Source organism: Acanthaster planci, linkage group LG03 (assembly GCF_054643075.1).
Source record: "Acanthaster planci isolate LZ-2023a linkage group LG03, COTS_SCS, whole genome shotgun sequence".
NCBI lineage: Eukaryota > Metazoa > Echinodermata > Asteroidea > Valvatida > Acanthasteridae > Acanthaster > Acanthaster planci.
In genome coordinates this window covers 15301094-15327997 of record NC_141779.1, presented here as the reverse complement: position 1 = coordinate 15327997, position 26904 = coordinate 15301094, and the positions used below count along the sequence as shown (strand labels likewise).

The following is a 26904-nucleotide window of genomic DNA, read 5'->3' as shown; positions in this document are numbered from 1 at the left end:
GGAATGTTAGTGAAGAAAATGGGTTCAGTACATTTGGAATTCTTTTCTGATTAAACCTACATACTGTATGTGTATACATGTACCTCTTCCTGCAGTGGAAAAATAATTTTTTCCGTTTACATCTGCATGTACACGGAACTACAAACTGTTCCACCGGGCCCGTCGCAAGGGGGGCAGGGGACCAGGTCCCTCTGGCGGTAAGCTGCCCCCCCCATCAATAAAAAGCATAAGCATGAAAAAGATACAGTATTTTGTTCCTGTGATGAACATGTACATGTATGCATGTGTCCCCCTTACCTGATACTGTGGCCCCCATAATGCCTGAAGCTGGCAACGGTGCTGGTTCCACTTGCAAGTTAAAAGCTCCGGTTTTAAAGTACACCGACATATACGTGTACCTAGCAAGGGGAAAAGTAAGGGCATTCCTACATGTACATGTTGAGCGTGTACATGTACCGATATGCAGTTGAAATATTGGCCCAGCAATCTGTCAGGGTGTGACACGTCAAATGCCATGACTACTTTTCCCTTGCTGCTCCAGTAGTAAACATAAATATTTGAAACTACCAGTAGTAATCAATTTGAGGAACACACTTTATGTCAAGGTGTGGAAGATGCACATGGCAATGACGATATAGATGCCAAGTCCCTAAATTGGCGACTTACATTTACATGTATTGTCAAGTTTGATTGATTTTCAAAGTAAGTGGAGAAATAAGGGACATGGCGACTACACTGCCATTAACGTTAGTTACACCCCTAGCCCTGGTGGACTCCCTGACTGTACTACATTGCGGAGGGATTAGTGTAATGAAAACTAGTGCCCAATGTGGGCTAGTTGCATCCCGTACAATGTATACATGTACATGTACATTACTAGTGCACTGCACATGCCTGACCATACAACTTGGTTCTCGTGTATTGTACATTTGTACATAAACATGTACCGTGTGGTGAGGTTTTAAAAACTTCAGCGTGTAAAACCTTACAGCCGCAAGGTTCGTAAAAATACTTCCCATGTATTACTGACTAGCTAGAAGTTGCCTCAGTATTTGTGTATCTTCCCAGTTGCATTTTGGTCAACCGCAGTACAGTAAATTGACATCAACTTGTAATTGAAAAGAAAAACTGTACACTTTTTACATCAAGCACCAGGGTTCCAGCTGGCAGTACTGTAAACAATAGCCAAAGTGGTATTACCCTAGTACGTAAATGCTCATTTTGTAACCTTTCTCTTGTTTTGAAGTGCCGACTAGAATACCTGTTCATGATGTACTTCAAACTCCACCAATTTACTAGTCCACAGTCATGGTCTTCTGCCCGTTTTTTAGCAATTAATCACTTAGAGAGAGAGAGAAAAAAAATCAAAACGTTAAGTCAGTTCTTCTTGGAACCGTACACAGTTTGGACTCCACAAGAAAATATCCCATTCACCATCTAGACCATACATGTATTTGTACAGTGTAGAACAGTCCTTTGAAGCACTAGGCTTATTAAGAAAAGAGAAACTTCAACAATTTGGTATCTATGCTAATGAACATTTTTATATTCCTGAACCAAAGCTTGACGTCATCTAAAGCCTGACGGCATCTAAGGCAGAACAGAAGTGTCTCCCTAGCTCTTTGTACATGTACAATACATTTACATGTAGTAGGGCCTACATAGTTCCACTGTTTACTTGTTTATCATGTTAAACAGCTGGTCTTGACAATAGAAATGGTCCTTCAAACCTTTGTTGGTAGGTATTTTTGAAGTGGTACGTTTAAAAAGTTTTCTTATAAATGCTCTTTTGCTGAGGGGTTCGTTTTGTGACACCACCAAAACACCAGTAGTCCCCTCTACTGTACATGTAAAAAGTATCAATTGATGAAAGATTTTCTAAGAATGGAAAAACTACTTGTAACAGATTTTTCTAAGAATGGAAAACTGACCCTTTCTCGTCATTTTTCATTAAAAATAAGTGTACGGGTAGCGTAGGTGAAGGTATTGTAACACATTCATACATGTACTAATGTGTGCACAAGTGTACTGTACATTGTAGAGCTGATTGCTGAATGTCCAGTGCATGTTTCTGTTATGTGTACCATGTAGCTAGTGGCTTGTATGATGCACACCATACAAAGTAACGCCTGATGGTAACTGATCTACATACATGTATGGACTTTGTTCAGTAGCATACATGAAATTTCAATAGGATCCATTACTTGTTTACATATTAAATAAACCGATCTAGAGCTGTGATAATTTGTTTAAGAATTATAATAGTGGTTTTTTTTTGGTTGTTCTTTTTACCTTAATATTTGTCTAACAAATTGCTTTTTTTAATTTCACTGAATTTCTTGTTACGTGGTACATGTATATCGAATATTGGTATAGATCTCTGGTAAACGTTTAGTGCACTCTTTGTTTGGTACATGTGGGATATTATTGAAACAGAAGCCGGCTCTTTTGAACAACAATGAATGACATCACAGGTAGAGAATGTCAACTTTGGCCTTCGTTTCAAGTTCCTGTGTCATACCAGTACATGTACAGTACCTTGCTTTTGTAACAATCTTGCACTGCAGCAGTAGTTCTTTTTTTTTCTCTAAGCTTTGCTCGGAGACATTTTCATATGTAGGACATGCCAATCACGGTACCACTTTTTACAAATGCATGGGATAATCAGGCAGCTAACTGGTTCAACTTGAAGGACAATAACCTACACGTACACTTTTCTCCAAATAACAATGCACATTTTGGAAGTGGGCCAGCCCCCCTGAGCCGCGCAGTGTAGCCTAACACTTTGCAATAATTGTGCTTTGAGTTTGGGCAGTGGTATGAGCAGAGGTACAACATTGGAATTGAGTCAGCTCCCGAGCAGTTGTTGAGCAACAGCAAACCACTTCAAGTCCTGTCGTCGATGTTCTCGCCTGCTACGTGGGAAACAGATCCGTGCTTGTGAATGATACCTACACTCTTCAACTCATCCCAGGAGCAACGCCATCTGCAGGAAAAATGGCCCTGGGTGTCAGAAGATTGGAAGGAAGGATTATCTTGGGACTGTCTTCTAATTAGTTCTCAGGGACTGAAATACCCTGTACTTTGTAATGTATTCCTTCCCATGCTCTTTCCTCGCGCTGACAAACATTGGACCTGGGCATGTTTTAACATGGATGAATAATTTATGATGCGTTTTCTTTAGAGATTCTTGCTGAATCTGATGTACTTTTGATCTCAGGCCCTCCCATCTCACTAAGAAGCTCTCCTGGATCTGACTGAGCAGCTCTTGTCTCAAGAATTCTTTTCACAGTATTGTTTGAAACAATTTGTTTGCCATTGATGGTTAACTTTTCAACAATCCTGGAAGTATGTTATGGAACCTTGTTTTTCAAGGCTTTTAAAGCCATGGAGTGCATCATAAAAAATGTAGACAACATATAAAACAGACAAACAAACAACTGAACAAGCAAACTTCATAAGTCGCAAAGGCATAGAAAAGGCACACGTGAATGTACATGTACATGGTACTTTCAGAATCAGCAAATCAGTTGTTGGGCAGTTTCCGTGTGAATCTCTGTCCTGTATACATGCATATTGAGGGTCAACATTGCTTCTTGGACACCTTGAATCCGGCACAATGAGCTCTTATCGATACTACCTGGTTGAAAGCGACAACACAGAGGGAGTCCAAGATACCCAGAATGGAATGACGTATTTTCTCCCTCCGGACACGGAGCAGCTGTTCACGCTTCAGCCTCGTTTTTGGAAGGATGAAAATGAGGCGTGCAACCTCCAGGTAATAGTGGACTTGGGAACCGTTTTGAGCATTTGGGGACATAATTCTTCCATGATTTGTAGGAAGTACTGGTAACTACATGTTTGTTTGCCCTTAAGATAATGCACCTGTGTAATGGTCATTCGCACATTGTACATGTACATGTAGTTCATGTACCAGTATGCACAATGTAACATGTATGTACATGTACATTTAATTTGGTTCAAGAATGGGTATTTGACTGTAGCTCTCCCAAAGTACAGTTGAAATCGAAATTAAGTGGACGATGTGTGGTTTAATATTCACATTTCAAAATGAGATTTCCAACCCACCTAAAGGCCCTCAGGCGCCAGGTACATTGATCTCCTTGGAATTTGCAATAAAATCATGTTTTTACTACATACAGTGTACCGGTACATGTACCGGGTACCTGTTATATATTCTAACAGTGCGTACCTGGATGCGCTGATGCAGTGGTGCTTCACCAAATTTTGCCACTTCTCATTTCTCATCAGTTAGTTTTAAAAAGATGTATCTCATAGTTAACCATTTGGGGTGGGTCATTTTTTTTCTCAGTGAACCAACTCTAGGCACAAAAATTATTTTTGGCCAAAAATGTTTAAAACAAGGTACAATGTACTGGTAGATCTACCGTACAAAGGCCATTTTTCACAATTAAATAGAAAACCATGCGCAAATGCCGACTCTTTTTAGTTCATGAGAGTGCAAGATTTGTATGATGTTTTTTTACCATAGTGCTCTCTTTTGTACATTCTGAGGCAATGCTTTGGAGTGGTACGTGCCACGAAGACGAGCTACATGTATGGCTTACAAATCTGACTTTACCGTAACTCCAGCAGTTCCAGGAATTGATTTAATTGGACCAGTTGTTATTCCCAACAGTGCCAGTACAGATTTAATCAGTTTGCACAAGGAAATCGGATTGCTTGACCAGAAAACATACCAGAAATACAGATTGCGATTGAAGTTTCTTTTAAATTTTGTGGTGTCACCCCCTCCCAAGTATCTAATTCCCCTCTTGAAACAAACTTGCTCCTTAGACCCATATTTAGTAGCCATTTTCTGTTTCTACTGTAACTTTAGAATATTCTTAGGGTTAAAGATGGTGTACCGTCAGTGCTGGTGCATCATACTGGCAAATCATAAACAAAGTTGGGTCCAATTTAGTGTAGAGGAAGGAACATGTACATGTACATGTATGCAGGGGTACAAATACATACAGAATGTACATGTAATCTGATTGGCCTCCTTCCCTCTGGATAACTTTAACTCCGGGCCTGTTTGCTTCGCGAGAATCTGGATCTCAATCAGTGGACCCAACTCTGGTTTGCTTCATCCATTGGGGCGTACGTTCTCTGGTGTCAGTGAACCAACGACGGATTACTGATCGAGATTCTGATCTGTGTGAAACAAACAGGCCCTCTGACTTTCCCATGACGACACTTTTCAATTCACTCCGAGATCCTTGTCACTCCTTGCAAAATATTACAGCTTGACTCTTTTGTGTCCAGCAGTAGCAACATATAATTTGTTTGCATACTTCAATGCCACCGGTTTAAAAAAGCTGCCTACTGGCAGTTGTCGAGACAACCTGCATTGCTATTCATTCCCAAGTCCTTCAAACTATTATTTCAAGTTGTTTCCCTCTCCATTGTGAAAGTTATTTCAGATCAGTGCATTCATGCAAGAACACTCCCTGGCATGTACAATTCTGCACAGGTATTTTATGACGTCTGTGCGGCTACAAAAACTGAAGGAGTTCTTAACATCAGTGGATGTTACCAATTACGTGTACATGTACATGTACTTCCTCATTAAGCAGTACTGTTCTGTATCATAGTGCTGTAATGTAACACCTGATGCAGATGAACAGCAGTGCATGTATCACCATGGAGCTATTAAACACAAGGAGTCAGCACATCAAAAGGGTCAATGATGGCCACCGCAAGCCCTGCACGTGCTGCAAGGACAAAACAAATTCTGCGCCGCTTGCGGGCTACAAGGAATGCTTGGAGTTGCATTTGCAAAGGATCATGATCCTTTGCAAATGCTCAACATGGCTTCCTTGAGACGGAAACCGTCTTAAATTTCAATAATTTTAGTGATTGTTCTGATATTCCAATGACAATGAAAGTATCGTTACGTCTTTACATTCCAAAAACGTCTCTCTTAACAATAAACAGAAATACTAGCTAATACAAACTCCCAAAAAAATACGCACAAGAAAACTGAGAGAATGTCGCTGGTCCAAAGGAAAATAAAGAAACACACAAAAACATGGGAAGATTCGTTGTCCTTTCTGTCATTGTCCACAACTGTCTCGGCATGAAACCTCATCACGTTGTCAAACATTCTTTTAACCGTAGGAACCACTAGGATTGCGACTTATGGTATAAATGTCGCAGTTCATATTTTGGGTATTTGTTCTCTACCACCGGAAAAATGGCGTACATGTAACTGACTTTAAAAATGTCTGACTTTTGCCAAATAACCTCCGTTGATTTGGAATTTTCAAGCGCATCTGCAGTGATCACTCGCTGACTACTGAAGAGAACTGCGCATCCTCTCCATGCATCTTTTCCACCATTTATTTCCTCCTGTATGCAGTAGCAAAACACAGCGAGTATGTGGGTTACCAGCTACCTGGCGGTGTACACTGTGTACAAAAAATGTCTAAGGGTCTTCGACACTGGGGCCGGTAACTGTGCCTTGCCTATGGAACCGACCAGAGCAGTTAATCGGATTACGGTCTGTGGGGACTTTGTTCGTACCCCTTGTGTTTGATCGCTCCATGGTATCACTTAGACCACAGCCAATCAGGCCTACTTCAGAGCATAAATTCCATTCTTTTTATTTTGTCAGTTCTTTCTTTCTTTGTCATAAACTAGCAAATGATGATCACTTACATGTACATGTACACACTTTCCAGCATTTTACCCTTCACAGTTCATTGGTCAGTTTCTTGTGAAAAATTGCAGGTATTTAAAGATAAATCTACAGGTGAAGGGATGGTGTACATGTATGTATGCAAGCATGGTACATGTATAAATTCATGTACTGGATACTGTGTGAACACATGTTCAGTGTACTGGCCTTGTGCCTGCCTGAGTGCCAGATTTCTGTGGCTTTGCTGTGAAGGTAAAGGGGAAAAGATTCCCTTATTCAACGGTTGCCATGCAATTATTTAATTTACCTTGTTTTTCTTTGCCCAGGTGAACTTTTTCAGGGGAAAAAGTTAGCCTGAAACATGATTTTTACACAACTTCTAATCTTGCTCCGGTGCTAGTCGACGGATGAAGCTGGAGCATTGAGACTCTGCTTGTTTATAGCCATGGCATAACTTTGATCTTTGCTGCTGGCCCACCATGTCAGCTAATCAGATACGACATTTCTGATTAAATCTGCCTGGCCAGAACCATTGACATGATCCCCCTGGAGTAATTGCTGGTAATTTCAAATATGTCGGGTCCCCTCATGAGCGACACAGATCACGTTCACAGAGATTCCCTGTTGGCATTCAGAAAATCTTTGGGTACTGTGTGTTAGGCCTACATGTGGGTTGGTCAGGACTATGTTGCGGAATCAAATAGTAAGCACATTAGGTCCCACGTTTTCAGTCGGTGGCTCCCAGAAATCAGCCTGCAATGTTCGTACGTGTATGTGTGTCTTACTGGCATGGGCATCAATTGCTTTCAAAAGGGGGGGGGACATAACCTTGATAAGAACTAATGCAAGCGCGGAGCGAAGCACAAAGCCCAAATGGCATGGGATCCTGGGCCAGCTTAAGGGCCCTGGAAAATTTCTGTTGTGTGATCTGAGGCAATTTCTGACTGCTTTAAGTATTTTTAAGCAAATTATGCTTCATTGTACAATTTATTTCATTTTAAGAATAATATTTTTTCTTTGAAAATGTAGGCCTATGTAAGTTTGGAACCCTTTTGCTCATCATTCCCAATTTTTCCCCCTAAAGAGGAAAGAATTTGGCACATATAAACGGCTAATCTGGAAAATGAATCAAATGTACATGGAGGCCTACTTCCCTCCAGGTAAATTTTATTTAGGGTCCGGAAGAAATGTAGGGGGGGAGGGGCCAAACAATACAATGCCCCCCACACTTTGAATTGACACCCATGCCTCCTAGAGTGGTGATAAATTATCATGAATGTCTTGTTGACATACCTTCAATTGATGATGGTTATTTATTACTGATGTTTTTAAAATGCTGTGTCATCTGTTGCTATACATTTGTACATGTAGATTAATTTACGAAAATGATCACTATATTATTAACCGGAAAGAGACATGTGCGTATGCCGAGGCCCATGTACCGGTACGTATGTACCTCAATAATCCCAGTTACTATTGTTATTAAGAACCGTAATTCATGTGCCAACCCTGGGTGAGATTCCAACCAAGGTTGCTGTTTTTGAGAGTGAGGAAAGTATCATTGTACCAACCTTACCTCCCAGACATGTGCACACAATACACTGTACATGTACCGGTACATTAGACAGAAAATGTAACAATTGTAACCGTAAACAGTAAAACGTGACTTGTTTGCATTGCTGCACATGCAAAAGGAAATACATGTACCTTGTACATGTACATGTACCAGTATATTCAATAAAAGGAAATGTATAAAACATGTAAGCAGTAACTGTCATTCAGACTGTGTCTTAATACATGCACCTCCGGTACATATTACCGACAACTCTTTACTGTGTAAAGAAGTTTATAAAATTTATTTATTTTATGGTTAAATGCTTTGTGAAGACCTGTGATTGCCAAGTAAACTCTATGTATCATTCCATTGGTTACCAAGCCAGTGAATCAAGAGCTGTGTCCATTTTTGTATTCATTGCACTGTTTACAAAATGCCAACCCATTGGTAAATTCAGCACTGGTACTCTCTTGTTGCCGACTTATTAGATTCTGTGTGCCATCAATCATTTAAGGAAAGTCTAAATTTCCAGTATCCATATACATGTATGTTTGAATCACATGCAGTGCACGTGTTTACATTGTACATGTACAATGCACATGAGAGTACGAACGAGACATGCCATAGTTTGTCACAGAGGAACTGTGGGGAGACCTGTTCAGTCTTCAACAGTCCGTGATATTTGACTGAGGGGGAGATTAAAAAAAAATCCAATTAAAGGCACAAAAAGCCCCGGAGTCTGAGATAGGTGTTAAGAAAGCTCGGCAAAATGTTGAATGTACTGACTCTGGGCACCTGCTAAAATGCTGTTATGCTCGAACCAGGAGTTGCATATGGTTTGGACATTTTGAATAATCACGACCTCAAGTGAAGTTAATTCTGCCTTACAGGTGCAAATTCCTGTGAAAGAGCTTTCACTTGAAAAATTCAGAAACTTGTCACTCAAAGTTAGTGTGTCCCATTTTGTTCACTCAAATTCTTTATGTGCATGAACATACATGTACAACAGCAAATGTTGAAATGATGGAGTGCATTAAACTGTAATGAAAGGGCATTAGTCCATTTAATTTTTTGAAATGAATTTCTTTGTAGTTTCACAGTTCCTGTTTGATTTACATGTATCAAGTGCCACTTACTCCTAGAACCGTTTTTATTTTCATCCTTCTTTATTCATTTCAATAGAACTTGTAAATTACATTAACTGTGGACAGTGCTGTATGGCAAGCATCAACTTCATACATGATGTAAAGTACACTGCCCCCTGCCATTGCTTTGTGTCCTGTTAGATGAAATAAAAATTGTTGCACCCCTTTTGCCTGGAGTCTGAGGTTAGGTTTTGGGTAATGAAACTAAAAAACAGGTTCATGCCTCGATCTGTTACGGTATATACATGTACATGTACAACTGGGTCTCTTGGTTGTCATCACAGCTACTGAGCTAGCCCTGGCATTGGTTATGTAATGGGCAATAAGGGTGTCAACTGCTCTTCAAAAGTGAGTTGGATTTACACGTACATGTACGTGGAAATGTGCAAGCGGGAAGTGCTAATCCCATCACAGTACTGGGTCCAGAGCCCTTGAGTGAGAAAAAGTTTGGATTCTGAATGGTTTATATTGCAATATGAAGCAATGTCTGACCATTTAAACTAATGTACATGTATTTTAGCAAATACTTCAAGGCAAGATTTCTATCATTTTTCATGTATTTTTTGTCTGCAATATGAATCTGATGGAGCGGTAACCTACCCCCCCTACTTTTTTATTTAGGGTCCAGAAAAAAAGTTGAGGGGACAAATGATAAGATATCCTCCCCAAAAGTGGGGATGACATTGCCCACCCGTCCCCCGTCAACTGATGCCCATACCTGTACGTGGCATACTGTATGAACCTTGCATTGCGTGTACATGTATGATTATGCTTGTACAGTTGCACCATACTCTTACACATGTACACGTACTACATGTAGTACCCCCCTGTACCGGTACATTGTGGGCCCCAAGCATGCGGAATATAATCTTTTGAGAACATTAACCCCGCGTTCCTTGTTAAAATACATGCACATGTACATGTACTTGCCACAGACCACAGACTTCCGTCTCCCTACACCTGATCCTTCCTTGTTGGGGACCCTTGGGCTCTCGACTTGGGGGGATCGGCAAAGGAATTGTGTTGGACATCTGTACCCTTTGACTTCATTGTAATCACACACCCAATAATGTATTGGTTGCCAGTGAAGGTGCACTTAGGGGAACAAGCGGGTGCGTTCTTCAACAGTGGAGATTGAATGAGCTCACTTGTGCCAGGATACATGTGAGTATTCCACAGGAAGAGAAATACATTCCTGAAGGAAATGGCTCACAGTGTGTTGAATACTGTGCATTTCTGTGACTTTAAGACCTGCATCTGGCAAAGTCATCAAGAAACAGCGCACTTAAGTTTCATATAGGTTCATTCAAGGGAGTAACAAGTTCAGATTTTTACATTGTGTAATATCATGTGACCCTGGTTGTGCAATGTTGTCTTTTAAATAGTAAATGGACATCAAGTGACCGCGTACAGTTCATGCTGTACATGACTTGTGCAGTACATTACTACAGCCAACTCTACAGGTGCTGTATGCTGCAAGGTGCACAAAGACCACTTGACATCCTCAGCGCTGCTGACACATCACAAGTTAACAAAAAAGTTTGTGGGCAGATTTCCGTTGAAAAGGTCCAAAATAGAGTTTGCAGACTGCTTATTATTCAAATTGAAAATAAGAACAATATTCAGTGAGAATATAGTTGATACTCATACACATGATCTATGGACCACGTACCGGTACAAACAAAATAGCTGGAAAAAACATGGGCTCAACATCGGCAACTAAAATGTTCTGCATAGGCATAAAATTCTGTTGAAATGAATAAGATGAAGCTGGTGCTTTTTTATCTGAACTGGATGACGAAACCAAAATCTGCAAGCACATGTACGGTAATATGTAGTGTACTCGTGTGTAAATCCTGATCTTTTGTACATGTACCCGGTACTAGTATCAGGCACAGTTATTTGTATACCTGTACATAATGTGTAGACCTGTTGTCTTGTGCCTACATTATTCACGAGTACATGTCTCATATTGTCTGGATTTGGCACTTTAGTGTATGATCAAGTTGTCATCAGTTCCTTGCTCAACTCAATTAGTCCAGACCCCTGTTATCATCAAGATCCCATCTGAGCAAAGACTCTCTGATGTAGAACACACAAGCCAGCTTGTAGCTGATGTGACCTGCGATGACAGAACTGCACTCCTTTGCCTGATAGTTTGTTTGCTAGCCTCCGCCGTGCATCAACACTGGGAAATGAGAGGAGAGAACGGTTCTTTGGGCCTCTCTGAGGACATGTGGATAACAAGATCAGCGCCCACTGATGCAGATACTACGATGCAACATTGAACACAGCTTTATTCACTAGGGAATCTGGGTTGTGTCCTTGCAAGTTTGATCCATGGTTCTTTATGTCCTTAAGCAAGACATTTTACATACATTTGGCTATGTAAAATGTAACTGCCTTTAATTTGTGGGTTGTTACAACCATTCCTCACTCAATGTAAACTATCCCTTCATGTACTGGTACAATGTAAACATTGGTTGGATAGGTTTATATGGTCGTATCCTTGTTCAAGATGTTTGTTGCACTTAATCATGTTTTGGAGCTGTACATGTAATTTAAGATGATGACGAGCCGACAAAAATCTTTTTTTTGCACCCTCTGTATCATTGCTCTGCCTTAAAAATATCACAGTTTACCACCAATGTGCTGGTACACAGGTAGGCCTTTGTGCCTGTGCATTAGTGCAATGTTTTGTGGGGGGTAACTTTGCTAAAAAGCCAACATTTGCTTGTTGTCAAACATTATTCCATTTGGTGTTGCTACATTGTACAACCCATTTTTTCCTTCTAAATATGCATACATGTGTGTACATTGTAGTTTCTACTCATGACAAAATAAGAAATGATTTGACCGTACATGCAGTACATGCACTGGTACGTGCACATGTAAATTTTTCTACCTACATGTACATGTATATACTGGTATGTACACGTACATTCACATTCTTTTAATCAAGCAAGATCAAACAACATGTACATTTACCCGGCATGTACCAGTATGTAAAACAATTCCAGTAAATCACGAAACCTGCTAAATGAAAGACAAGTTGGCCATCACTTTTTTCACAAGTTGTGTAGTCTGTGTCATGTTGAGCATACTTTTTTTTGTGGTTTGGCTTATTTGGCATTTGAAGGCCATATTACTTACAAACCTGATAAGGTCCTGAATATCATATCACAGTATGCCACAATACACGCAATACTGCATCTCAGCAGCTGGCATGCTTCCCCATTATTGAACTTGACAATGGAACATACTTGAGATGGCTGCTGCAATTTCCTTCTCTCTCATTAACTGTCTCCAGTGCTCTCCCTGTGCTCCAGTTTGTGGGGCCGGGGAAAAAAGCCCAGCTGGTACCCTTTGTAGATTGCAATTGTTCTCGTAAACATAGTGTTATTTGCTGTAACAGTGTACATGTACATGTACAGTATGTGTATACATGACTTAATCTGCATATACATGTATATTCATGAAAATTGTTCTCTGACTCTCCCCAAGGGTTTGTTGAACGTAAGCAGAACTCACCACAGGTAGCCATCCAGTACTTGGAGCACTTTAATAAAACTGTTATTTCCTCATCCAGTAACTGATCTACATATAATGTTGGTGAATGTACGTATATATTGGCCAGTGTACATGTGCCGGTACATACATTGTATATTGGCCAGTGTACATGTGCCGGTACATACATTGTATATTGGCCAATGTACATGTGCCGGTACATGTTACTGTACTTTCCGGTACAGTGTTTCTAATTAATGGTAAATGTGTACAAAATGGGTTAAGCATTCATGAGTTTTATTTATCATCACTTACCAGTGGCGTAGCTAGGATTTTACTAGTGGGAGGCACAAATTTGGGCACTAGCATCTTATGGGGAGGGGCACTACATGTAACTTTCAGTGGTGGGTTTTTTGGGGGCAAGTTTTGTTAGCCTTGTCCAATATCCATTCATCCATTCATCCATTTTTTTTTCGGGGGGGGGGCACATGCCCCCAGGTCCCCCCCATGACTGCGCCACTGTTACTTGATACCGATACGTAGTATTTCCAGATTTTTCTCCCTGTACGTGTGTGTTGAAAACCTATAAATGCAAAGACATCTGTAGACAGAAGAGGGAAAATGTCAAAATGTCAACACCCTCCCACAAAAAAGTCCACAAAGAGAAAATAATGGTCGAACATTAACACAGTTTAGATGTTAATAATTACATGTGTATCACATACTGATAAACAAAACAAGAAAGGCTATTTTCCCAAAACCTTACCACGTCAGGTTTTGACCTGAATACCAAGCAATTTGGAAGTCAAGGAGGAATTTTTAATTTCAAAATTAAGTATTACCTTTACTTTTTTCTCATGTCAAAGGCCCCGGTGTGACCTGCCCTCCACCATTCTGCAAAAAGGTTTTATCCCTGACGAATTTATTGCCCTGAGCTTGAGTGTGGCATCCCCTCTCTTTGCCCTATAAGATCGGGTTTCCAAAAAATATGTGCATCACTAGCCCCTGCACCACCACTGCCAGCAGAACTGTGGGCAGTGTGTACAGTGTGTGGCCATGGCCAGCTACAGGTATGACTATGGGCATTGCTACCCACGCTCACACAGAGCCCCTGAGAAGCATCATCAGTTGGTTGGTCAGCAGTCGTCATGTTCAGGTGACATCATGTAGGTCTGCGCTGTGGGGTTGCGTGGTCCTTTCTTTGTACTTTGGAGCAGTACTTGCACCCATTGTGAGAAATGGGAAAATGCCTCACTACGCTCAGGGTAAGTGATTGGTGAAAGTTACAGTATTCATCGTGGCTTTTTGAAGGAGGAAACACGTGTTGCAGTGGTGTTCCTGTGCAGTTCATGCATGCTCAGCAATAATTGTCCTGCACTAATCGCTACATCATACATGTATAGTTTCTCATCCTTGTATTCTCATCACAGTAATGATGCTAGTAATTACAATTTCAGTGGAAAGAGGCATATGTTTTCAAAGACAGTTACAAGTGTGGTAGTTGATAAATCTGACGTTTAATGTTCTAGTAGTAGTAATCAGACTGTAATGTTGAGCGACACTCTTAAAGTTTAAGCGCTAATGGCCAGTGGATATTTGATGATATGATAGTCCTGATGGTGTGCTTGATTGAATGCTTCAAAATGCAACCCTGGTGCAGATTTCCCCGTGTGGGAGGCAGCGTGAAGGGATTTTCTATCAGTGGGATGTCTAGGCCCAGAAGTCCAGTTGGAAGTTCGTTTCTGTGCTACCGGTACTTATACCCTGCCATGTTTTGTAGGGACAAACCAAAATATCAAATCTGAATACAAACTGTATAAGGAAGCGTTGTGTTAGCGGTTCACAGCTTTGGGGATTTTTCCAAGTTTCTGCCGCTTTTGATTATAATACATTGATACCATTACTGGTACCTTCAAGGAAGGAATAAATTTGAAGTCATGGAAGTAGCCCCTCCAGTCCTCCCCCCCTCAAAAATTAAAAAATGAATTTTAAAAAAGTTAGAAGCACTCCATTGTAGTTAATTTGCTCTTGCATCAGCAAAGTTCTGTTTTTTAGATGTGTCAATCATACACAATAGACCGACCCGGTTTTGTTGCTGTTTGGCAGTCCTTCATTATGTGCACGTTTTTGTCAACGGGCATAAGGAGAACTTTCTATTGTTTGGGGATATGCAAGCATGATATGTTAGGAATCCGTTTATTGTCAAAGATGTGAAACACATAGAGCATTTTGTCCATCTACCTCATATTCATAACAGTACATGTATCTTGAGACAAAGAAGTATGAACACTTAATCGCATCTGCTATATTATCGTGGATGGGTTGCTTCCGAACAAACCCAGATTCTTTACACAGTTCAACCACACCCATGCCTGTAAAGTTCAGTGTGGTGTGTATTGACTATTGTAATGTGCGAATATCTCCGGGCAAGGTGGACTTATCCTACCCGGTACGTAAATACGCAGCTGCTTACATGTAATTCCATACCCTGCAGTTAGTCCAAATTCACCCAATGCCCAATTTACCTAATGCCATCAACAACAGGTAATATGATGCTGTTACTGCAACAGGAAAAAACATTAAAAGGCATTAAAAGGACTGAGCTTAAAAATACTCTTTCATAGCAGAATGTTTACATACATTTATTCACATTGTTTTAGAGTTAATTGCTTCCTTGATCAAAGAACCGGTATGGGTATATACTAATTTACATCGTGTACATTTCATGCCTTATGTTGCCGAATTTGTCAATGGAATACATGTATTTATAATTGTACATGTACCTATTATATTAGATGATAATTACATGCACACATGTGTACACTGTACATTCTTGCACGAACATCTTCTTTTTTTTGACTCAAGCTATAAACATTAGGAAAATGTTAAACATGTCGCTTTTGATCATTAACCCCCCATGCCAAATGTACCGGTACCACATGTGCATTTCCTTGTACTATTTTGTTTTGATGGGCTGTCCTTAAACTCAGTGGGGGGTGGGTCACTTTTCAGTCCTGTTATAAACACACTGCATAGTGACCATTCCAATGGGAGTGTAAACAGGGAAGAGCCCCAAAAATCTTCCGTCATTGCCTGAGCGCTGATTCATTTTGCAACATTGAGCTTCAACATCTGTACTTCAGGCAGTGCATTAGGAACGATGCTCGTCACTGATTCTGAGACATTGTAATTCATACTTTAGTGTGAGAAAAGTTGCTGTACCTGTCATATTCCTTGAGAGAGGTCAGATCAGTTTGTACTCTTTTCATAGTTCACTTACATGTACTGACCAAGTCAGGCCAGTTCATCGTGTACCGTGGGGAAAAATATATTGAGTATTATGTTATGCTCTGACAGAGGTCCGTGGAGTATGCACAAGTTAGAAACTGCAGCCTGGGGCAGGGGCATTTGTAGTGAAAAAATGCTTGACTCCGTGAAGATGTACCTTTCCCGTACATGTCACTGGAATCACAGGATGTACTGTACATGTTCCTGTGTGATGCATTTAATACGTTCCTTCAATGAATGTGTACCGTACTAAAGAAAACATTTATTTTATATATGGAATTATACATGTACCTATGCATGTGTGTGTTTCATCACAACATCATCACAGGTCTACAGGAATCATTTTGTTCAAATTGAGAGGAACGTATTTACATTGGCTGAGGAAAAAAGTATCAATTTTTCTCTGCAGAAATTATACTTTTTCAGATAAACTATGTACATGTAACTGCTTCAGTCTATGGTGCCATTCCATAGAACATTTACACGTGGAGAGAGTTTACTGAAAAATCAATAACAAGAGCTAAAAAAACGGTACAAATAAAAAGCAAAATCTAGGACAGCAAAGTGCACTTGGTGAAGTTCAAGACTGTGTGCTTGATTTGCCCGCATCCATATCCATCATCTATACATCTCCTCACGTTGTCAAATAATAAAAGACCATATAGGAATCCATCCATTTTAATTACAACCAAATTGATGACCCCCCTTGTATCTCCAATTGATTTCTGCCCTGGTAACAGAACAAGAAAAACAAATCTAGCCTGGCATTCAGCTTTATTCATCCATTTCTGTGCTGGGGAATGGGGGAAGCTGGAATATTTTCCCCTTAAAAGTGGGGCCAGGCTATCCGGAGTGGGAGGATAGCAAACGGGACATCAAGCCCATCAAATTCCTGATCTTTCTCCCCTCTGCATTGCTGAGGCTATATTTTTTTGTGCAAAAATCGGAATGGGTCAGCCGGGGTGGAATTTAGCGTGGATGTTCCCAGGAGTTCCAGAGAGAATGTTATTGACAGACATGCACAACTGTGTTGAGCTCATTTTAGCCAGAGTACATGTACATGTACCCGGTATGATGAGATTTGATGCGGGTCCAATGGTGGTGCTTATCGGAGGTCCAGAGCCCCTTCCTGTACACCTGCTGTAAACAGTCACATGTACACAGAACAAACTCATATGTTTTGCTTTGCGGAGACAATGTTATTTTGCAGAATAACTTTGTTGCCAAGGGGTCATGTTGGTCACAAAATTATTGAGAAATTACTGAATACTGCACATACATGTACCGGTACTTATGTACATACCAGTACTATCAATCTAATCCTTTTTCAGTAATGAATTCCTCTGCAACAACTATATTGTACAATTCTCCCTTATAGACAACTTTTTGAACAAAGGATGGAAGAAACTTTTCCAGTAACCATGCTCAGTGAGAACAGAACTGCATGGATCACAGTGTTACATGTAATATATAAGTGATAAAAACAAACTTCTATGTGATTAGATTGAGATTTTGCATCTAGGCCTACACATAAGCATGGGTGTGATGATGTATCAAATTTCATAAAAATGGGGGAGGGGAGAATCGGCCCTACATGGACATGTATGTCCTTTGCTTTGAGAAAGTGAAAAATGGCCACTTTAGTGTTCAAATATGTGACCGGCTCTAGAAAATGGATACACGTTCTACATGTACGTCACCAGATTCAGGTTTTGAGTTTTTGATACGGCTGAATTGTGTACATCAAAAGCTACAATTTGATGTATGAATGACCCCGGTAATGCGCTGCATTATAGAAATATATAGACATTTGTATATCCACATTTTCGGATTCAATAAAAGCACTTTTTGAGGAAAAGCTCATACAGTGTAGTGCCTTGAAACACAATGCTATACAGGATTTCATACTGAATATTCAATTTTTCATCTTTATTCATCATTATCCACGTTTGTTGTCACAAATTCTGAAAATATAAATATTATAGCAGCTATTAAAGGAAAAACCACAAAATCACATTTTTGAAGAAATTTTGCCCCCTCCAAATACATGTAGAACAGGCCATATTACAAGTTTTGGCAGCGGGCGACTTAATACTTACTCCAAAGCGGGTCACATATGTTTTAAAGTGGGGGAATAAATGACATGTACATGTACCTCATTGTATGGTAGCATGTGTTTATGGAGTAGGTGTTAGTCACTTTTCAATTACAGCAGTTATCTCAGCTATCAGTTTGCAGTCTGTGTTCATGGGCCTGCTGCCCTGTTTGCATTGACAGGATACCCTGACCAGTCAATGTTATTGGTCTGTTGATGTCTCTTGAGTACCTTGGTGTGAAATGCTGACACCTTCAGTTGTGGGGACCCTCTACTCTGCTATCATCTGACCCCAATAATCGGATTAGTCTGGCACAATTTCTAATCAGAACATGAGCTGCTAGGCCCATCCATTCAGCAGTCAACATTTGCCCATTTACAGTGTGTAGTGTGTAGAGTTTCATGATTCTATCTAGAGATCTTTGAAGGCCCAATTATATGCAGTACTGGTGGACACAAGAAACGTAAATTCCATCTATGCCTTCCTCCATGTTCTGTTAAAGACTGTGCTGAAAAATCACTGCAGATGTGAAAGTGAGCTGGAACAAAAGTAAAAAAATCACACAGGAAAATGGGCAATGAAATAAAGTTGTACCCGGTACTTGTAGATTATGAAAAACAGTCATTGAATGCTGGGATAATTCATGGAGCAGTATGCTAAACCAATGAAATTACAGTTACCCAAGATTATTGTATTGTTCAATGGAGGTTGAACAGCCGCATATTGGTATCCAATAGAAGACAATACGCATACATGTAGATCTTATGAATGGGTAAACGGAAATATCCTTGTTAAACGATGAAGCTATATATTCATTCTGTGCAATGATGTAATGGGAAGGGGGCATAGACGAGTTTTCCCCTAGGCCTCTGTCCCCCCCTTCCTTGAATTTAGAGAAAGAAAATATCTGGTGGTGGTCCAGCTTGGTCAGTGTTTAACTGTGACCCAAGCCATTGAGTACCCTCTCCCTCAAGAAAATGAGGGCTCCCGAATGAAGAGTGCCCCCTGCAAAATGTATCCCAGTGACAGTACTGGTTAGAACTGAGGTTGAAATTTACGTAGAATATCTATAGTTAAGTATATACTCGTATGTACATGTACAAGTATGCATGGATGAGAATGTCCAGTCACAAGAGGTCATTCCTTTCAGTAACCTCAGGGGCGGCAACAGGTCCGTTTGTAAAGGGTGAATGACCTACCACCCAGTATACATGTACTGTGATGTTTTCGGACTACATGTCACCTGTTGGTCCAGTGACCTGCACAAACTGGGGGGGGGGTTGAGTGTGTTCTTTCAAAAAATAAACTACATGTACATGTAGCCTTTTGTAGGTCAAATCGTTATGCTAATGCATAGTTACTGTCTGGGAAGAGCCACGGAAGGAAGGGTTTTTAATTTTACTCTAAAGCCATTTTAAAGAGGAACGTTTTCTAGAGGTCAAGCAGTAAAAGATTGAGGGAACTGGATTGTACATGTATTTGGAGGCTCATACCGGTATATTAGAGCAAATCCAAAAGCGGGACTGCAAACTTTTATTGCCATGTGATGTCCACAGATAACTGTTCCGACATGCAGAATGGCTTTGTACTGTACATGTACATCATGTACCACTCTAATCAAAGTCTTGTCTGTCATCACACACAGTGTTGTTTCAGTGCCTTACTCTGGGGTTTCTATAGATGTACTATGGTACAAGTACATGCATGTACAGTGTACATGTACCTTATATTTCACCTGTGCTGCGTTTCCAGCAAAGCACAGGATACATGCATTGATTCTGAATTGATTAATTTCAGAACAGTTGAAAGATAAATTCACTAGGGGCAGCGGATAGTTGTGCAATATTTTTTAAACAGAAAGGTAAAAATATAGTAAATTGAAGTGGATTTTAATGGACAGTACATTGCAAACTGTCTTTCGTTCTAGGAAACCATTGCAGTGAATTTTATTTCAGTTTACAATTTTCCTGGTAATTGATGCGTGGGGGAAGCATTGTCAACAAGTGGGAAATCTCATGATTGCTAGAAATGCAACAATTCCTTCAGCCTGAGTTCAGTTAAATATGAAATCTCATTACATGCACAGTACATGTAATTCTGTTTACAGTACAGACTGGTAGTGTTCAGAATATTGTCTTGAGGCCTTTTTCTCTCCTGTGTGCTAAGTTGAAATCTGATTGTGAATGTGCGACCTACAGTCTGGGTAATCCCAGTGGATAATAACGTAAACTTGTATTGTTTGGGGATGGACATAGAGATTTGCCAAGCTCAGAAACCATGGAGGAATGTGTGTATTGATGGCAAGCATGGGTAACCAACCCAAACAACGTACAGTATGAATTACTCATGACTCTTTTGTAGTTGGTTTTGGCTCAGTGGATGTTAAAATTGTACAGGGTGAGTGTGGCTCGGTGATGAGGCTTCACCCTAAATGGTCTGTGGTCCTAGCTCTATGATCAGAGAGTCCAGAGAATCCAGGTACTGGCCGTAAATACTTCACCCCAACTGCCTCCCTCCACCAAGAGAGTACACTTGCAAACAGGCTTTTCTGTGTACTGATACATGTAGCATTACAGCCGCGGAGCAACCTGCCATGGTCTGGCATCCCATGCACCGTAGGATAAATAGAAATAAATGTATTCTCGGTCATTTGGTGCCGAGGAATCTGGAGATAAACATTTGCCTGATTGTCCACAGGGGCTATTGAAAGACTTTGTTTTACTTACTCATTCTAAGTAGAATTCCCTGCACTGGGGCGTTTTGAAATTATTAGACCTGGAGCAGTTTGACAGTGATTGCAAACTCGGAACGGATTCCACGTTCAAGTACTCGAGACTTTGAGACAGTGATTAGTAATATCTTTGTCGGCGGTGTAACTAAAACTAAATGTCCAGGGGGCACCTGGGGGTGCAAACATTTTTCAAGGGGACACCACAAGAAAATAAGCTGTAATTGCATTTCAGTGGAGATTAGTCACAGATTTCAAATGGGTTGTGGGGGGTGGGGGAGACTGCACCTGCTGGTGGGGAGGGCACATGCCCCCTCACTCCCATAGTAACGTCACTGATGTTTCTACATTTACGATCTAGGGCGGTAAAGTCGTCTCTTCAGTTGAAGTCGTGAAAAGTGAGGTTAAGGAATGAAGGTACAATGCTGGCATTTCGACATATTCACGTACCAAATGCATGAAGTAAATGTATCAAGTTGAATTGATGTTGACTGTTGAGTATCAGAGCCGCCTGTGCAGGTTGACTGTACATGTACAGCACATCTGCAAGATGCTTCCACTTCACTGTACCCTAGCTGGCCAACCCTAGCTGGCCAATTTTTAATTTCCCAATCGCACCCCGTTGAAGCCTCATAAACTAACTGATGTGGACAGTGCTGCAGATGTCCTTCATCATCGGCTCTTCTTGTTTTTCGCCCTTTGCTCCAAAGCAGTATTGAAACCTTGGTTGAGGACATGAGATATTCAAGCCTTGCACTTTTATGGCTTGATGATAATGGGCTGGTTGCTGTGGTGGTTTGGGCAGGTTTTTTTATGGCTGAAGTAGGCATACATGTACATGTAGATTGACATCTGTACATAATTCATCCAGGCATGGCTAGTTCTTGTGGATGCCTCATTGCATATCGCTCATCATGTCATGTGAGTAGTATGGTAGTTCTACCGTAAATTTACTCCTTTTTCATACATGTACCGGTACATGTATACACGTATGCCAAGAACAGACAGTCAGTACATCATATATGGTACACATGTACATGTACATGTATACATGTTGTACCTGTACATACCAGGTACAGTACATTTATGTCAAATACTTGAAGTACGGTACCGGTGCTAGTACCTGTAAAGTGTATGTGCAACGGTGGCAGTGGACAGGTTTTGAAAGTGGGGAGGGAGGAGCACAAATGAGGAGGTGTCCCAAACAGGGTACCGGTAATTGACCAATGTTTTTAATGGGGTTTTCCATTTTTTGTACATGTGCAATGTATTTCCAATGGCTTGATAGAAAGTGACAGGGGTAAAATACATGTACATGTATGGTAGCTTTGGCTGCAGTGACTTTGTGCACTTATTAACAAGAGTAAAATGAATTTTTGTAGAATTAATGCAAAAATTAAAAAGTTAAGTTTACCCATTCCTAATTGGCATTTACATTGTGTATATACCTGTATGTTATTGGGCATTTCACTTTGTAAAATTATGCATGCTCATTGACTCTATGAAAACAGTGTCTGTTCTGGGAGTGATTGCATGTACAGGTACAGGCCTCGACCTTAATTGCGGCCATGGTGACCATTACTGTGGGGGGGGGCCTTTCTTTCAGCTAAAAGGTGGTAGTCATGCCCTTTATTATCCCTATAGTACATGTGTATGTACCAGTATGTACTTGCCCCAACTGAGCATTTGTGCAAAAATCACTGAAAATGATTGAAACTACAAAGATCTTCATTAAAGAGTTGTTGAACTTGAGCTGCAAAGCTAATCTTTCTACCTGTGTATTGCATTTGGTGGTTTTTTCTGAGGATGAAATTATTGTCATTCACCTCCTTCCATGTACATGTACTGTTACCAACAATCCAGCAATGTACTGATTAATACACCTCACAGACTGGCTGTGGTTCCTTAGTGAGTAAAACTTATCTGGCAAGTAGGCCTACATGTACACAACTTCCAATTCTTCATCAACACTCCGAAATAAACATTGGTATACATACAGTTATGTGACAGATTGAGGATGTCAACAGTGAAACCTCTAACTTTTAATGCTTTTATTTCGTTTTTTTTTCAAAAGAAAGTGTCAGTGTGCGGTACTTGTAACCTGTAAGCATACATTTCCATACAACTACAGTACTTTTCTTGTACTGTGTACATACATACATGCGTGTATAAACATATGTTTCATGACAGATTTCCTCTCATTGGTGCATACAATTTCAAATTGGCTTTTGTGTCCTTCAACTTGGCATTATAAGGCAGTCAAGGTCGATTAGCTTTGACCCTTAAGGTCAAGGCCTGCATACATACATGTACTGTTCATGTACATTGAGGTTAGGCTTAAATTAGAGCGAGGAATCCTCGTGAAGCTGAATAATGTGATTATTTGGTGACAAAGGTCATTGTCAAGATGCACTTTAACGTTCAGTGCTGTGCTTCTTTTTGGCTAATAGAAGTTAGACAAAACCACTTCTTGAAAGAGTGTTTACAGAAATTTACCAACGAATACTTCTGTAAAGCCTCGTCTTTGTAAGCGTGTGTCAGTGTGTGTCCGAGTACCTTGCAAATATACATGTAGAGTGTTCAGGTAAAGAGACCCTTTAAGGGTAATAAAACACTCAAGTACAATCACACTCAAGTCTTAATGTGTACGCAAGTTCAGATCAACACCCACTAAAGATAGGCTGCTTGCAACATGTAAGTAGGTCATGGCCAATTACAAACGCACAGCAGGGTGCAGATTCACTAATAAATCGCCAAGTGGCAGCCATTGAACTGAAAAGTGCCCAAGCCATAATCAAATAGCACGAATGTGCAGCTTGTGTGAGAAGTCGCTCACGAAGCAATCTCATTATGGATATTTGAATTATCAAATGGAGTGTGCGCCATTCTGCATGGTCTGGCCAGCAGGACGATTCCGATGGACCGGTATATTTTGTGTTATTGGTGCTGTTGAGGAATGTGGGTTTGATTCCAACATGAAGGCCCCATGTCCTTAGGCAAGGCACTTGACAGTGTTTGCTTCTCCAACCCCTGGTACATTATGTGCAGCAGCGGGAATCACCTGTGAGTGTACAAGTTGGGATTCTGTTGATTGTGGTACAGCAAGTCTAATTAGGTAGCAGACGTTTGGCTCCCAGGGGATTGGGGGAGAGATATCCAGGACTGCTGTAAGCCAATTTTAAGGGATAGCAATCTCATAGGCAGCGCTGGATCCTCAGGTATACATGTATGTACCGGATATGTGAAGCATGAAACTTGAAAGGTTGAGCTTGCTGGCTTTTATGACTGCCGGTACATTTACCGATACATTATTACTTCTAAGATGTTAAGAAAAAATACTAATCCTGATTCATGAACAATTCCTTTTAGCTGTGAACACTTTCACAGAAATGTTGATGGACTTTTCTTGCTTTTTGCATAGTTCATATACGTTCCATGCGTTTTATACCGGTACATGTACATTGTATATTGTAAACGCAGGCCCTTTTTTCACTCTGCAAATTTGTGTGTCACATTTAGAAATTTGCATGTAGTTTTTACCAGGATGGTGTAATGGTTAAATGTTGACTTTTGATGCGGTATTGTGGGTCATTGTGTTTGTATAGCGAGTGGTTTTAAATGGCAACTGGGCAGTGTGTTGCGGTTTGTCAATATTGGATGAAACCATTACCCACATACTGTACATGTAGCAAGCAGCAACATAGCATGCGCCAACAGTTTTTTTTCCCAAGTGTGATGTCTCGGATGGTATTGAGAAAGCTTCATTGGTTTTCTTGGAGATGATTACAGTCAAAGTTAATGGAATGAAATTTGCGTCTTTGCAAATTTTGTCATCGCAGCCTTTGCAGGGCAACATCTTTCATCTCAACAAGCTACAAAATGACAAGGAACAAAAATTGTCACACATGGAAGGGATATGGATGAGACATAAGTTCATGTACTCTCTTTCTCTTTGGAATAGAATTATTTTTGTGGAACTTGTTTTCAGGGAATCTGATGAAATGTCTCAAATTCAAAGGATTCACGTGAGCATTCGGTCTTTTTTTTTTGGTAAAAGCTATCATTAAATGCTGTAATCTCATTTTTCTGTGCAGTGGCTCCAAAACTTAGAAGGGATCATCCTGATTAAATTGATGAGCATTTAGATCATCCCTAGTTGTACCACTACCTGATAGTTGTACACACATGATTAGAGTGGTGTCATGCTAAGCCCCATTTAAAATATCTCAAGGCTAAACTTGTTTTGATCGGCCCCCTGACAAAATCTGGTGGTACCGCGCAGCATATTTCCACAATACTGTGCTCACACGGGCTACACACTTCACACACACAGTATGCTGTACATGTACATGTACAATGTGCCCATGCTGTTCTAAGGAATTTTCATTCCGTTTCAAAGGCAGGGAGGGTAAAGGCCTTGGTGGAGGAGTGAGTCAGGGTCCAGCCTTTTGAAGGTGTCCAGTCAGTCTGCAAGCTTGGCATACCATAGCTCCCAATCAGCCCTTCACATTCTGCTCCCTATTGTACACCTTAGAACATACTGTAGACTTATCAACTGAGACATAATAGCCAAGCCTGTCTGCCTTGTTGGTTGTTTAGTGGACTGTTGTGGATGTGCTGGTGTCTGGTAGTGGTAGGGGGTTTCAGTCATCTTCTGCAGTGGTGATACCTTTTATCGGGTCGTCAGGAAGGCGGTGTACGAGGAAGTACTTTACAGTAAGTAAGTCACAGCAAGTGATTAGGTAGCACGTGTAGAGGAAGGAATTATGTTCATCATTGTGTAATTTGTGTTCAGATGTATTCAAAAGATGTAGAGCTACCGTCGGTACATGTACTGGTATGGTATGCACGTACGGTACCGGTACATGCAGTTCACAAAACTGCATATTGGTGTTTTCATGTATTCGGTATTTCCTCCTCCATACTTTTCTGGTCTTCTTGATATAGCTTATTGTGCATAAAAATGGATCCATGGGTTTACTACCAGGCAGACTTCTTTGAATGGACTCGGAGGAGAGAGGATGGGGTTGGGCAGGTCATGTCAGTCTTGCTCGAGGACATCCATCCATAGGCTTGAGTTGACATAGAGCAGATTGCAGAGATTTATATCTGAAAACTTGGCTACATGTAGCCATGGTGGAGGACATAAAGAAAGAGTGCGTTCTTTCATTCACAGTCCCTAATAGTAATTCTATACTCTTGGATGATCAGTCTTGCATTTTTGTAGCCAGGAACAGTGCATGTAGACCTCTTGAATAATATTGGGTTGGCCATGTAAGCATTGCTGAAAGGCATCAGTAGAGAGGAGTTGACCAAAAGCAGATTTGAGTGATTTACCGATATATTTGATGCTCACAGCTGTCTTCATTTTATCCTCATTGTGCTGCAAGGTGGCTATTCAAGATATCGGTAGGTGTAGTAAGTAGAATAAGCAAGAGGCAAATACCTAGAATGTCACATTGTGGTAACGGACTATCGATGATGATGTTGACAATGTATGAAGCCATAGTGTCTCAGCGCGCAGCAATAATGGTAACAGTATACTTGGAACGGAAATTGATCTTCATGCTCAGATACAGCTTGAGAGATGTTGTAAAGAAATCTAGGTTACATGTACATCCATAAATACCTCAGACAGTCTCTCTTTTCAACAACGTGCAACTTGACCGTATATTAACATTTGATAATGCCCACTGAGAAATGATGATGCCCGCTGTGTTAAACACGCGTAGGTACCTGGATACGTTTATCTCATGCCTATTGGTCATGAGTCTGCATGTGATGCAACATGCAGAATGCGTCATGCGCGCGCCAAGTCCACATACCAGTACAAGGAGATTCTATTTGACAACTTTCAAAAGGAATATACCATAAAATGGATGGGGTCATTCCGGAAAATGAAAGTAAAGTTTTAGAACAAT

General features: G+C 40.6%; 1 protein-coding gene across 6 annotated transcripts in view; it reads left to right on the top strand.

The window, feature by feature from the left end:
* Window positions 1–26904, top strand: part of LOC110973138 (tensin-3-like) — a 78610-nt gene that overhangs the window by 939 nt on the left and 50767 nt on the right. For 2 of the 6 annotated variants that reach the window (XM_022223698.2, XM_022223697.2), the window contains exon 1: window positions 2556–3778. The exons of 1 other annotated variant lie outside the window; for it this stretch is intronic. In XM_022223698.2, coding sequence (XP_022079390.2) covers window positions 3620–3778 — 159 coding nt within the window. In that variant the 5' untranslated portion in view covers window positions 2556–3619. Of the gene's footprint in view, window positions 1–2555; window positions 3779–13918; window positions 14137–26904 lie in introns of those variants that run through there. 3 more of the 6 variants (XM_022223706.2, XM_022223708.2, XM_022223701.2) reach the window with 3 other exon arrangements.